Source organism: Babylonia areolata, chromosome 9, assembly GCF_041734735.1.
Source record: "Babylonia areolata isolate BAREFJ2019XMU chromosome 9, ASM4173473v1, whole genome shotgun sequence".
NCBI classification, from domain to species: domain Eukaryota; kingdom Metazoa; phylum Mollusca; class Gastropoda; order Neogastropoda; family Buccinidae; genus Babylonia; species Babylonia areolata.
The window spans coordinates 1,220,176-1,234,893 of record NC_134884.1 but is presented as its reverse complement, the minus strand read 5'-3'; the positions used below and the strand labels follow the sequence as shown (position 1 = coordinate 1,234,893).

At 48.8% G+C, this 14,718-nt stretch overlaps 1 protein-coding gene across 2 annotated transcripts in view; it reads left to right on the top strand.

Annotated features, from left to right (window-relative positions):
- The first annotated feature begins 101 nt into the window (after window positions 1-101).
- The window catches only part of LOC143285984 (ER membrane protein complex subunit 4-like), a 32,311-nt gene continuing 17,694 nt past the window's right edge, over window positions 102-14,718 (top strand). For both annotated transcript variants that reach the window (XR_013055740.1, XM_076593450.1), the window contains exons 1-2: window positions 102-171; window positions 3,752-3,881. Coding sequence is in view for 1 of the 2 variants with exons in the window: in XM_076593450.1 (XP_076449565.1) it covers window positions 119-171; window positions 3,752-3,881 (183 nt within the window). In the remaining variant the exon portion in view is untranslated. The remainder of the gene's footprint in view (window positions 172-3,751; window positions 3,882-14,718) is intronic.

Genomic DNA, 14,718 nt, shown 5'->3' with positions numbered 1-14,718 from the left:
CCATAAAATCTTTTAAATGATACTGCTTAGTCTATGGTTGAAACTGTTGGGTTTTTTCTTTTTTCATATTATCGATCAGTTTTGACACTCACTGACAACAGCTTCGCAGCAAAGAAAGATGTCGGGCAGACGAAGGCATAAGTGGGCAATCGACTTCGCTGGTTCAAGCAGGTTCTCTTATCTTATTCGAGTGTGACTGGTTGCTTCAATGATTTATTTTTAAATTTCAGAATTGGACTTTAAGTGTTTGTCAGAATATCTTAGTTATGAAAGGTAGAGCTGGTTGAATCGATTGGAAAACGAACGTCACTCTGAAGAAACTCGTATGAAGTGATGATCATTCTGCTGCAGTCGTTGTTGAACTCTAATGCTCAACGTGGTGGCGTGAGCTGCCCAGTTTATATAATGGTACCACCTCTTAAAGGATGTGACTTTTCTCCATGCACAGACGGTCTTGGATAGCATTAGGGAGAGGCTGTGCTCAGTTTCAGTTTCAGTTTCAGTTGCTCAAGGAGGCGTCACTGCGTTCGGACAAATCCATATACGCTACACCACATCTGCCAAGCAGATGCCTGACCAGCAGCGTAACCCAACGCGCTTAGTCAGGCCTTTAGAAAAAAAAAACAAACAAAAAAACTACTACCACTACTAATATGTATAAGGCTCAGAAACTTGATGAAGTCAGCTATAAGCGTACATGAATGAATAAATAGATAAATAAATAATAATTATGATATAAGAAAGTAATAGTAGTAGTAGTAGTCATAACAGTAATAATAATAATAATAATAAATGAATACATAAATAAAAAAGACAACGATGATAAAACTGAATGATTTCTGGTGAGTATGGCTCATCCGTCTGGGACCCCTGCACTACGAAAAACACTGACAGACTGGAAGCCATAAAGCGTTGAGCAGCTTGCTTCGTCCTGGGCATGATACCGGAACACCTCAAGCGTGAACGATATGCTTTTAATTACTTCAATTTTCGATTTTATTTTTCTTGAATTTTGTACGCATGGTTGTGTTAAAACATGAAGTATCATTAAAAAGATTTTATGGTGGTACCATATATAAACTGGGCAGCTCACGCCACCACGTTGAGCATTAGAGTTCAGATAGGGACTAACACCGAATTACCTGCCCCTGAGAGCGAGAGTACCAACCGCACCATCTTCATTGCTGAGGGCCCACAATCTTACGGGTTGATTATTCTGGTACCTAAAACTGGGGGTCGGGGGGCTGGGGGGGGGGGGGGGGGGGCGTGGTGGACAGAAGGTAGTGGGATAGGTGGGGGAGGTAGCGTTGGGGGGTGGGGGATACTGGAAGTGATGTTCACTGCTTCAGTGCTTGGATACCTTTGACACAAGGGCAGGCAGTTCTTCTAGTCTCTGATGGTCTTAGGTAAAAATGAAGAGCGTCTGTACTGTGTTCTGGTGGTGATGATGGAAAACTGTTGGTTGTGTTCTCGGCATTGGCAAGACGGCAGTGGGATGAGTTTCCTTTTGAGGTTCGGACAGTGGGCTTGACTGATGTAGATTTTGTACAGCATAAAGAGCCTGGATGTCTTCTGTCGCTTCTCCAGAGAGGGCCAGCTCAACGACTCTAGCATATCGTTCACACTTGAGGTGTTCCGGTATCTGCCCAGGATGAAGCAAGCTGCTCAACACTTTATGGCTTCCAGTCTGTTAGTGTTTTTCTTAGTGGAGAGGTCCCAGATGGATGAGCCATACTCCAGCAAGGGGCATACAAAGGCTTTATACGCTCTTCCTTTGATGTTGATAGAACTGATCTTCAGGTTCCGTCTAAGGAAGCCCAGGGTTCGATTAGCTTTGCAGCAGATATTGTTAATGTGGTCATCCCAGTTCAGTTCTCTCTGGATCGTGATGCCCAGGTACATAACTGATGAGATGGTGTCCAGGGTGTGGCGTTGCAGGTCATATGAGTGATGGAGGGGGTTCCTGCTTCTTGTGAAGCGGAGAGTTTGGCACTTTGCAGGATGTAACTCATGTCCCAGCTCTTCTCCCAGACTGCTAGATTCTGGAGGTCATGTTGTAGCTGGTCCTGATCATGGCTGCTGGACCAAGCCTGCAGTTGCAAAGGTGCAAGTTTGCACACGGCACAAGCAGGGCTGACAGGGCACAACCACCCCCCCGCCCTCCCACCACATACCACCAACAGAGACACTAGATCTAGGGTAATGCAAGGGTCAGGGTCCTGTACACTTATTCTGTGTTAACCATGATATGGCGTCAAGTTCTGCACACTCCAGTTTGTGTCATGGATAGTGTTGTAACTACACACACTTTAGTCTGTGTTATTGATAGTGTGGTAACTATTCACAGATTTTCTTGTGAAGGATAGTGATAGTTAGACACACTTCGTGTGATGGAAAGTGTGGAAACTATACACAGTTGTTCTCATATATGGATTGTTAGATAATTAGTTAACTGTACACACTTTTCTTTTTGCTGTGAATAGTGTGGTATCTATACACTATTTTGTCTGTTATGGATAATGTGGTAACTATACACTTTTGTCTGTGTTATGGATAGTGTGGTAAATATACAGTTTTCTCTGTGTTATGGATAGTGTGGTAACTATACAGTTTTCTCTGTGTTATGGATAGTGTGGTAAACTACACACACTTTTTTGTGTTATGGATAGTGTGGTAACTATACACACTTTTCTCTGTGTTATGGATAGTGTGGTAACTATACACACTTTTCTCTGTGTTACGGATAGTGTGGTAACTATACAGTTTTCTCTGTGTTATGGATAGTGTGGTAACTATACAGTTTTCTCTGTGTTATGGATAGTGTGGTAAACTACACACTTTTTTGTGTTATGGATAGTGTGGTAACTATACACACTTTTCTCTGTGTTATGGATAGTGTGGTAACTATACACACTTTTCTCTGTGTTACGGATAGTGTGGTAACTATACAGTTTTCTCTGTGTTATGGATAGTGTGGTAACTATACAGTTTTCTCTGTATTATGGATAGTTTGGTAACCATGCACACTTTTCTCTGTGTTATGGATAGTGTGGTAACTATGCACACTTTTTGTTGTGTTATGGATAGTGTGGTAACTATAAACTTTTCTCTGTGTTATGGATAGTGTGGTAACTATACACTTTTTCTCTGTGTTATGGATAGTGTGGTAACTATACACACTTTTCTCTGTGTTACGGATAGTGTGGTAACTATACAGTTTTCTCTGTGTTATGGATAGTGTGGTAACTATACAGTTTTCTCTGTGTTATGGATAGTGTGGTAACTATACACACTTTTCTCTGTGTTATGGATAGTGTGGTAACTATACACAGTTTTCTCTGTGTTATGGATAGTGTGGTAACTATACAGTTTTCTCTGTGTTATGGATAGTGTGGTAACTATACAGTTTTCTCTGTGTTATGGATAGTTTGGTAACCATGCACACTTTTCTCTGTGTTATGGATAGTGTGGTAACTGTGCACACTTTTTGTTCTGTTATGGATAGTGTGGTAACTATAAACTTTTCTCTGTGTTATGGATAGTGTGGTAACTATACAGTTTTCTCTGTGTTATGGATAGTGTGGTAACTATAAACTTTTCTCTGTGTGGTGACTGTACACTGTTTTCTCTATGTAATTGTTATGGATAGTGTTGTAACTATACACACTTTTTCTTGTTACTATGGACAGTGTGGTAGCTGTACACATTTTTCACTGTGCTATGGATAGTGTGGTAACTGTGCTGTGTGTAGGTCGCGGGGCGAGCGAGGGGCACTGGTGCCTGCCCATGCTGACGTCCATGTGACCAGTCCTGTTGGCTGTGTGGAGTCGTCCAGCAACACTGAGAGGGTCAAGGAGGTCGACCCCAACCTCATCGTCAAGGTCAGTGTCACACGCTGCTTTCATTCTTTTCTTTTTCTTTTTTCCCCCCAGTTTTGTTTCTTCTTCTTCTTCTTCTGTGTTCACTCGTATGCACACGAGTGGGCCTCTACGTGTATGACTGTTTTTACCCCGCCATGTAGGCAGCCATACTCTGTTTTTGGGGGTGTGCATGCTGGGTATGTTCTTGTTTCCATAACCCACCGAACGCTGACATGGATTACAGGATCTTTAACTTGCGTATTTGATCTTCTGCTTGCATACACGAAGGGGGTTAAGGCACTAGCAGGTCTGCACATATGTTAACCTGGGAGATCGTTGGAGGAAGGTGGCAGAATGGTTAAGACGCTCAGCTGCCAATACAGAGAGTCCGTGAGGGTGTGGGTTCGAATCCCGCTCTCGCCCTTTCTCCTAAGTTTGACTGGAAAATCAAACTGAGCGTCTAGTCTTTCGGATGAGACGATAAACCGAGGTCCCGTGTGCAGCACGCACTTGGCGCACTGAAAAAGAACCCATGGCAACGAGAGTGTTGTCCTCTGGCGAAATTATGTAAAATGAAATCCACTTTCATAGGTACACAAATATGTAAGCATGCACTCAAGGCCTGACTAAGCGCGTTGGGTTATGCTGCTGGTCAGGCATCTGCTCAACAGATGTGGTGTAGCGTGTATGGATTTGTCCGAACGCAGTGACGCCTCCTTGAGAAAGTGAAACTGAAACTGGGAGATCGTAAAAATCTCCACCCTTTACCCACCAGGCGCCGTCACCGTGATTTGAACCCGGGACCCTCAGATTGACAGTCCGATGCTTTAACTACTCGGCTATTGCGCCCATCCAGTTTTGTTTCGTTTCCCCCATTTTTAGACCACCTGTAACAGGTTCCCGATTGATTATGACATTGTGGATGGGGGAAGGGGAGGGGGGGTGTCTCTTAGGGACCTCTGTTGCTTTGCCGGTTGGAGCTTGTCTCCTGGTGGGTCCACACAAGGGTTTATTAATTGATGAATATATTGAAATTATACAGCTTCTTACTTGCACCAAGCTAGTGCCTGCAAGCCATGTCTCAGTGATCTAAAGGGAAGAAAATTTCCCACTAACTGTGTTCTTTACAATTAGAGTACAAGCTGCTGTTGTGGTTGTGAATAGCATCATGCACTGGCAATTGGGAGAATGTGGGTTCGAGTCCTAACAGGGTGGTCACCTCCAACCCAGAGTTGAATGTCCTGTGGACTCCAGTGGGAAGACTGACACGAAAGTCAGTGGCACCTCTTGGATACCTTGCCAGCTGAGCACTGTCTCTCAGTGGGCAGTTCTCAACACGGTTTTTTCGAATGGTCCCTGTGGCACCAATGCCAGCAGCTACAAGTTCTGCCAGGAGAGGAAGAGAGGTGAAGTAGTTGTCGAATGTCAGGTGGAAACAACGTTCTGGTAACTCAGAGATCAAATCCAGGATGACAGTGCCTCCTAGTCCCAGCCTGCCGTATCCTTGTGCACCTCTAGCACCAGCATAGGGTTCAAACTGCACGACGTAGCCGTTGGAGTCTGCCAAGCACCACAGTTTGTAACCGAACCGGATTGGTTTCCCCCTGATAAACTGCTTGATGCCGTGTCGGCCAAAGTATGGGATCATGCTTTCATCCACACACAGGTCTCTTTGCAGAGGAAAGAACAGCAAGCATCTCTCATTGATCAGCGCCAAGAAATCCCTGACCTTTGCAAGTTTATCCCCAACATGCAGGTTGTTGTTATCAGCAAGATGAAGGTATCGCAGGTGGTCTTCAAATCTGTTTCTACTCATCGCTGCAGAGACAGCACGATTGTGGCAGTCAGTGTTCAATTCCCAGTACATGCGGCGCCTTGGCAGCTGGACATATCCAGAAAGCAGGATTATCCCCAGGAAAATACGCATGTCCTCTCTGTTTGTGTTGAACTCATGATTCCCTTTATCTCTGTTTGCGTACAGATTTGTCTGCTGAACAATGAAATCAATCACTTCGTCATCAAAGAATAGTTCAAAGATTTCTAATGGATTGAGGTTTTGTTCTAAGAAACATGGATCAGGAGCATCTTCCCAGGGCCTTTGTGTACGAAGTTCATCTCTGGGTAGATCTTCTCGTCTCCATCTGCGTGGCCCTTGTTGCTGCTGCTGCTGTGCCTGGTTTTGCGCAATGCGGGGAGCCTGCAGCTGACGAGGTTCTCCAGGGGGTGGTGGAGGGGCAGCAGGAGCAGGTGGTACATCCTGTCTCTGACGAGGTTCTCCAGGGGGTGGTGGAGGGGCAGCAGGAGCAGGTGGTACATCCTGTCTCTGACGAGGTTCTCCAGGGGGTGGTGGAGGGGCAGCAGGAGCAGGTGGTACATCCTGTCTCTGACGAGGTTCTCCAGGGGGTGGTGGAGGGGCAGCAGGAGCAGGTGGTACATCCTGTCTCTGACGAGGTTCTCCAGGGGGTGGTGGAGGGGCAGCAGGAGCAGGTGGTACATCCTGTCTCTGACGAGGTTCTCCAGGGGGTGGTGGAAGGGCAGCAGGAGCAGGTGGTACATCCTGTCTCTGACGAGGTTCTCCAGGGGGTGGTGGAGGGGCAGCAGGAGCAGGTGGTACATCAAGTCTCTGACGAGGTTCTCCAGGGGGTGGTGGAGGGGCAGCAGGAGCAGGTGGTACATCCTGTCTCTGACGAGGTTCTCCAGGGGGTGGTGGAGGGGCAGCAGGAGCAGGTGGTACATCCTGTCTCTGACGAGGTTCTCCAGGGGGTGGTGGAGGGGCAGCAGGAGCTGGTGGTACATCCTGTCTCTCTGGTTCTTGGGCCTCGTCAAGTTCTATTTGTTGACCATCAGGGCGAAGAATTTGGGCTTGGGCTTCAGCTAACAGCTGTGGACGATTCAGATTGTGAGGTGTCGCTCCCTCCTCGCCGCTGTCTTCATCACTGTCCAGCCCTTCACCAGGAGGTGTGATGTAGATGGTTGTGTCTACAAAGTCATCCTCTTCCAGCATTCTCAGCACATCATGGGTAGTGTATCTTCTTCTTGACCTGTAAAAACAAATTTACGAAACCTTTCAGTTCACCTCATAAAATGTACCCACACACAGATGCACATATCGCACGCACACACACACACACACACACACACACAAGCACACACAAGCACACACACACACACACACACACACTCACACGCACATACACACACACGCATGAACACACACACGCATGAACACACGCTCACATATGCATACACACATACACATAAACACACACACACACACATGCACGTGCGCACACACACACATACACACGCACACACACACACACACACACACACACACACACACAATACTTAAAAGTTATTGCAATACACTGTTGCCTCTCATGCCCATCGCACCCTAGTGGAGTGCACTTCTGTGTCGAAACAGTGTCCTCAGTCATGCCCGCTGCACCCTCCTAGGGTGCATTTTATATTTTAGGAAAAATGCATGGAACTTTCCTAATTCACACAAAGCAACATATTGACTGTACTGTGAACAGGACAAAGATGCTAGATATAAATGAATAATAAATATATTTCAATTTGCATTCTGTTGAGACTTACTTTCTCCACTTGATGTTGAAGCCATCTTTCTTTTTCAGTCGGATGATGCAATAGGTGGTGAAAGGGAAGCAACTAATGAAGCATGTCAGTAACTTCAAAAGTGTCCCTGGAACATCTTCGAAACAAAGCAAATCTAATTTTGTATTTGTACATTACTGTAGAAAGAACTTTGTAAGTGCACCCTCACAAGGTGCATGGGCATTAATGGGTTAACCGTGACCCAACTAGTGCAGACTCCGGCAGGGGTCTGACATTCCTGTCCTGTGCAAACTACTATCCGCCTATGCGGAGAAAATGAAACTACGGCCGATAACCTCCCGGAAGTAGGTAACCTCCCCTTTGTCCCGCTGGCTAGCGCCCTCTTTTTACGGCAGCCATCATGACTCTTGTTCCTGTGCTCTTCATACGGCTGAGTTTTTTTTCTGTATTTTCTGCCTGTCTGTTGATTCTCTGGCGTTCTTGTTTGTTGTCAAATTATGTCTCCAACCAGGTCACATAATTATGTAGCTCGATTGGGGAATCGTGCTAAAATTAAGGCGCGATCGCAATCGATTCGCTGACACTCTGGGCCCTCTACTCCTGGCCCTCTCAACAACGCCAACCCGCCGCCTTCCCCACTTCCTCCGCTCCCTCCGGTCGACTCCAGACCTCCGCCACCTCCTACACCTCCTCTGGTGACTTCTAGAGGTTTGTGGTCACACACTCAGGTCAGTGTTACCTTTAATGTCATTTTTATCAATCCGCGAACTCACTCGACGCGATCCGCGTTTTCTCGGCCCTGCCAGTTGGCAGTGTACGAGTCGATCTCCTCTATCTCTTTACCCATACCCACAGTTGCACCAATGGAATGGCCACAATCCCTTTGGGGGAAAAAAAAAAAAAAAAAGGCAGCTTGTTTTGGATCCGCACGTTAGACTGGGCCCTATGTGCGATGCGTCCGTGGTGGCGGCCGTGACATCGGATCACGCGACCCCCCACGCGGCATGCCTCGACCGTCTCGGATCCAATGGCGACTGAGGCACGTAGGGATGCCCTCCCCTGGTGTAGGGGGGAAGGTGGAGCACTAGGGGACACGTTTGCCCATACGCGTGCACCCCCCTCCTCGTCCGGATCACCCGATCCAAGGGAGGCAACCCCTGCTTCGGCACCCTTGCTGGTGACCGCCGCAGTTATTTCCCTTGCACCGGCACTGCTCCTCGCCTTCAGTGCGTGTGTGTGCACGGTCCTACCAAGCTATGCGGTGATGATCCCATCTGCCACACCGCCGAGTGCTGCTGTTTCCCATCCACTAATGGTGTCTCAGCAAGCTACTCAACCAAACAATCAGCAACTCATCGCTAACTTACTGCAGCAATTATGCACCACTCTGCACCTTGCGCCTGCACCGCCCCTCGCCCACAGAGCAGGTATGTGCACGCCCCATTGGAACTTCGGCAGTGTTGGATTCTTCTGCCCCATTGCCTAACTCTGCTGTTACCCAGACTAATATTGGCACTTCCACGTTGGAGTACCTCTTATATCATATCATATCAATATCACGGTGTGCAGGCCTGACAAGGCCTTTTACCCGCTTGAAGTGGGGAAGAAAAAGAGAGTCCCCACGTATGTCTGATGCATATTTCAACATTGAGTGCGCAGTTCTTGAAAAATCAATAAATATGTAAATGAGTTTTGTATTTAAAGTTTTTAAAAGGAATATCAAGATAATTTTTAAATGTATTAATAACTCGATCCTGCCTCTCGGCAGTGCTCGGGCCGATCTTGTCTATCACTTTATCCGTCAACACACAACAACTGACAACTGAACGTCGGTCCTCTCGCAGGAGCTATTCGCGAGATTGGACCGCCGTTCAGCAACAGGGGGATGCACATCCCACGGCAAGCCGACGGACTTGTCACCCCCTCGTCCACAACGCCCATAACACTGGATTACGGCGCCGTCATGCCACATGCCCCGACCGTCTTGCATCCAGTGGCGACCGATTCGGGTTGGGATGCCCACAGCACTAAGGGACGTTATAATTATTCCCCTTGCGGTCGTTTTCACCTGTGTCGGTTACGGTGGCATCGAACCACGGACTCTCACAAACATGACACTCCTCCCTCTACAGCGAGGACACGTCGCACCAGGGGGATATGTGCTCTAAAGACACCTTCCTTTTCGACGATTTTCGGTGCCAAGGGAGGCAACTTCACATTTGTAACCTAGGCGCTTGAAGCTGTAGTTAGTTTCGCCGACACAGCACATCACTCCTGCCCCCCGTGCTGTCCACCAACGATGTTTTCTTTCGGTTTCTCATTGGATCCTCATGCCCAGTCATGGACTTTACACATCTTTGCATAGCATCTGCACTTTTCTTGCTGTTTCTCAGGCTATTGGCCACAGGAAATACATCACAATATTTCCCCTTCTATCCATTTCATTTATTATCACAAGAAACAATCACGAAATATATATATAAATATTTAAAAAAAAAAAAAAAAAAATCTACATATATGTGTACATATATCTATCTATCTACACACACACACACACACACACACACACACACACACATATACATATATATGAGATATATTGCTACATTCATACACATTTCTGCTTTCCTCCCGAAACCTGGAGGGGGTCAGGCTGGTGTTCTCCTGACCCACTCCCGGGAGGGTCACTACCTTGTCGTGGTCGGGAGGCTTAGTGGCCAGTGATCGAGCGAGCTATGTCGGTGGGGGCATCAGTGCTTCTTGGGGTTTGGTGCTCTGATCCCAGGTCTTCATTGACAGCCTACATAGCCATCGTAGCTGTCAGGGCTGAATAAGTGGTGGTTTTGTACTGATGCCCCTGATAGGGCTTCCCATGCCGAACAGGTCGTGAGTGAGGCCCAAACTAAACGTGACCTACTGTCCCTTTCGCTGTTCTCTATTCTTCTTTTTACTGCCTCTTTTCTGTCCTCAGCTCCCCATCAAGCCTTCTTTTCCACATTCTTTTTTTTTTTTCTCTGCGGCCTTCTTTAGGCCCGCCGTGTTTGCCGTGCGGCGCGACCTGTGATGGAGGGAATGAGATCCTGGGGATTGAGAGAGCACACTGCTCTCAACACATCCCTTTGGCTCGGACCTCTCCTAAGACAGGCGGCACACATTGGCCCGTGTGTGTCAGTCGGCTACCCCTTCGTGGGGCTGGGTCAAGACTGGCAGTTTAGTGGCTGACGAAGGTAACCCCCGTAGTGCTCTGTCCCCGGGAGCTGGGCATGATCGGGGGGGAACACGTTGGAGCTGGACTGTTGGTCGTGTATCCCTCCCGAAACCTGGAAGGGGTCAAGCTGGTGTTCCCTTGACCCTGGCCCCTAAGTTGGACCCCATGGTGGGTGGGTAAGGGAGGGATGAATTTACTTTTTTTCCAACATGACTTCCAAAAAACTACACCCCCCTAACTCTGGTAAAAGACGGCGGCAGGGAACGGATGACTCAGACTCCGATTCGGAGGTCGTTGAGACCTCTGGATTTTGGCCATCGTGGCTGGTGATGGAGGGCGCTGATGACGACAAGCCGTTGTCGGCTCTCAGCCCCTTCGCTATCCAGAAGGGCTTTCAGTGTCTGGCAGGATCGCTGAAGTCCATCAAGAGGCTGAGGAGCGGAGCATTTTTAGTTCTGACGGAATCCAAAAGGCAGACACAGCTCCTTCTCAAGGCGACCACTTTCGTGGATAGGGCGGTGAAGGTTTCCCCTCACAAAGGCCTCAACTGCTCAAAGGGGGTCATCAGATGCCCGGAGTTGAAAGGTGTGTCTGAGGCCGAGATCAAGAGCGAGCTGTCCTCTCAGGGAGTGACCGAAGTGTACAGGGTGACGGTGAGGAAGGGGTTGGACAGAGTCCCGAACAACACTTTCTTCCTCACCTTCTGCTTCCCGGATGTCCCCAAGGACATTCAGGTCGGATACCTCATGGTCAGCGTAAGCTTGTATGTGCCGTCCCCCCTGAGATGCTTTAAATGTCAGAAATTCGGACACGTCAGGGACCGATGTAAGGAGGAAGAGGCGTGTGGCACCTGTTCGAAGGTGGCGCACCAGGGCGATTGCGTCAGTGCAGCCCGGTGTGCGAACTGCGGAGGTGGCCACCCGTCCTCATCGAAAGACTGCCCCGTCTGGAAAAAAGAGAAACAAATCCAGAAAGTCAAGACAGAAAAGAAAATTTCCTTCTTTGAGGCAAGGAAACAGGTGGAGGCCGCGTCGCCTAAGGTGTTGTATGCCTCTGTCGTCAGACCCAGGATGGTGGACGTCGCAGTCCAGACGACGTCCACAGGAACGCAGACGGACGACTTAACCGCCTCGTCGGAACCGTTGTCCACCCCTTCCCATCCTGTGCGGCAGTCCTCAGGGGCCGCTGGGCGGGAGAGAAAAGCCTCGGGCGGAGGCACGTTGTCCTCCTCCCGCCCCACCCCACCCCCTGGCACCCCTCGCCCTGCCTCTCGTCTGCCTGGCCCTCGGGCTGGCGGAAGTGGCCGGAAACCCCCCCACCTCCAAAACTCAAGGAGGGGAGGGTTGCGGCCTCAGCGGGATCGGGAGGGGCCGAGGTGGTGGATATTCCGACTCAGTCGGAATCCGAAAAATTTATTTCAAAAAACAAATATTCCATCCTGGCAGACCTTGAGCCACCGCAAGCACAGGAGCGGGGGGTAGCGATGGAATAGGCTGCTGCTTTATTATTTTAACCTTTTTTAATGGCAGTGATCCACTGGAACATCCGGGGGTTCCACGCCAATTTTCAGGAACTCCAGCTGCTTTGTCGTGCTTTGAAACCCTCAGTGCTGGCGCTGCAGGAGACTCTGCAAAGAGATGGCAAGGTTTTATCTCTCTCTGGTTTTAACTCCGTTTTTAAACCCGCTCAACCGAAGCAAGAGGGATTGACGGGAGGTGTCGCTCTTTTTATTCGCAAGTCCCTTTTATACAGTACAGTTCTTTTAAGCACCCCTTTACAGGCGGTGGCAGTCAGAGTCACGCTTGAGAAAACCATCACTGTCTGCTCTCTCTATCTTCCTCCTTCCGTCCGCGTTCTGAGGCAGGACCTCATGAACCTGGTCGACCAGCTCCCACGTCCGTTTTTACTGTTGGGCGACTTCAATGGACACTCCCCGCTCTGGGGAAGTGAGATGACATCAGCCCGAGGTCTTCTCTTGGAAAACCTTCTTTCAGACATGGACTTGTGCTGTCTTAACGACAAGTCTCCCACTTACCTGCATCTGTCCTCTGGAAAGCTCTCGTGTTTAGATCTGTCGGTCTGCGATCCATCGTTGGTCCTGGACTACGAGTGGAAAGTGCACGATGATCTGCACGGGAGTGACCACTTTCCTGTCGTCCTCCGCCCCACAGATGGAGAAGGTGACTCTCTGCCTGACCGCCTGTATTACGACAAAGCAGACTGGAGTTTTTTTACCACCAAGATAAGAGCGGAGCTGCAGGAAGAAACAGTATTGAAAAGCAAGGACCCTGCTGACGCTCTGACTCGGATCGTTTTAGATTGCGCCAAAGCAGCAGTCCCATCGTCTACCTCCAAGCCTCAGGTCCCTAGAATGCCCTGGTTCAACGCGGAATGTTGGGAGGCCCGCAAGTCTCGGAAGAGAGCGCAGCGACGCGTCTTTCGGAGACCGGAGACCGATAGCGTTCGAACCCATCAACAGCTGAGGGCGAAAGCCAGGTATGTTTTTAAAAAGAGCCAGAGGAAGTCATGGAGAGATTTCTGCTCTTCCTTAACCTCCAACACACCCAAGAAGAAAGTGTGGAGGGTTTTAAAAAGAATTAAGGGCAAAAATGTATGCCCGACCTTTCACCATCTTAAACTCTCAGACGCTCTGGTCACAGAGAAGAAAGCAGTTGCCAGTTTGCTTGCCTCCACAATAGAACAGAACTTGAGATCTGCTAACAAATCTGCTCGCTTTCTTAAAACCAAAAACCTGTCAGAAAAAACACCATGTAACTTCTTTTCCGACAACACAGAGAATTACAACCTTCCTTTCACAATGAACGAACTTAAATCTGCCCTTCAGACCTGTACGGATTCCTGTCCAGGAATGGACGAGGTCCATTATAAACTCCTAAACCACCTTCCCCAAACCTGTCTGGACACCCTGCTTAAAGTTTATAACCACATCTGGGTCACAGGCTTCTTTCCACCCTCCTGGCGGAAAGCCCTCATAATCCCGCTGCCGAAACCGGGAAAAGACCCCTCGAACCCCTCCAACTACCGCCCAATAGCACTGACCAGCTGCGTCTGCAAACTGATGGAGAAGATGGTTAACGGTAGACTGATGTGGAAACTAGAGACCGACGGCCTTCTGGCGAAAGAACAGTGCGGTTTCCGCAAGCATCGCTCTACCGTTGACCATCTGGTTCGTCTGGAAACCACTGTCAGAAATGCTTTCGTGAATAAACAACATGTGGTGGCCATATTTTTTGATTTGGAGAAAGCTTACGATACCACGTGGAAGTTTGGTATTCTCTCTGACTTGCACAAGCTCGGCTTCCGAGGACACCTGCCTCAGTTCATCCACAATTTTTTACAAGACAGACAATTCCAGGTGAGACTCGGCACCACCCTGTCCGACATTCACGAGCAGGAGCTGGGTGTCCCGCAAGGGAGCATCCTGTCGCCGGCTCTTTTCAGCATCAAAATTAATGACATCGTTCAATCCGTTCAGAGGGGATCGGACAGCTCGCTGTTCGTGGATGATTTTGCCTTATATGCAACCGGCAGCACGTACGCCAGCATCCAGCGACGGCTTCAGCTCTGCATCAACAAGATCCAGTGTTGGGCAGAGGAGAATGGCTTCACGTTTTCGTCCTCCAAAACTGAATGCATCCATTTTCATAATTTTTGCCAGTTCTATCCGGACCTTGAAATCCGTCTGGGAACATCCACCATCCCAGCGGTCAAGGAAGCCAGATTTTTAGGGGTCATCTTCGATGAGAAGCTGAACTTCCTCAGCCACATTAAACAGCTGAAAATATCTTGCCAAAAAGCCCTTAACATCATCCGAGTTGTGGCACACACGAACTGGGGTGCTGATAAGAGAACTCTCTTGCACCTCTACAGAGCCCTGGTCCGGTCCAAACTGGATTATGGAAGTGTGGTATACGGCTCGGCCAGACCGTCCTATCTGAAACTGTTGGACCCTGTACACCACCAAGGGCTCCGTCTCAGCTTAGGTGCTTTCCGCACCACCCCTGTGCACAGCCTGTACGCAGAGGCGGGGGAACCGCCTCTTTCCAACCG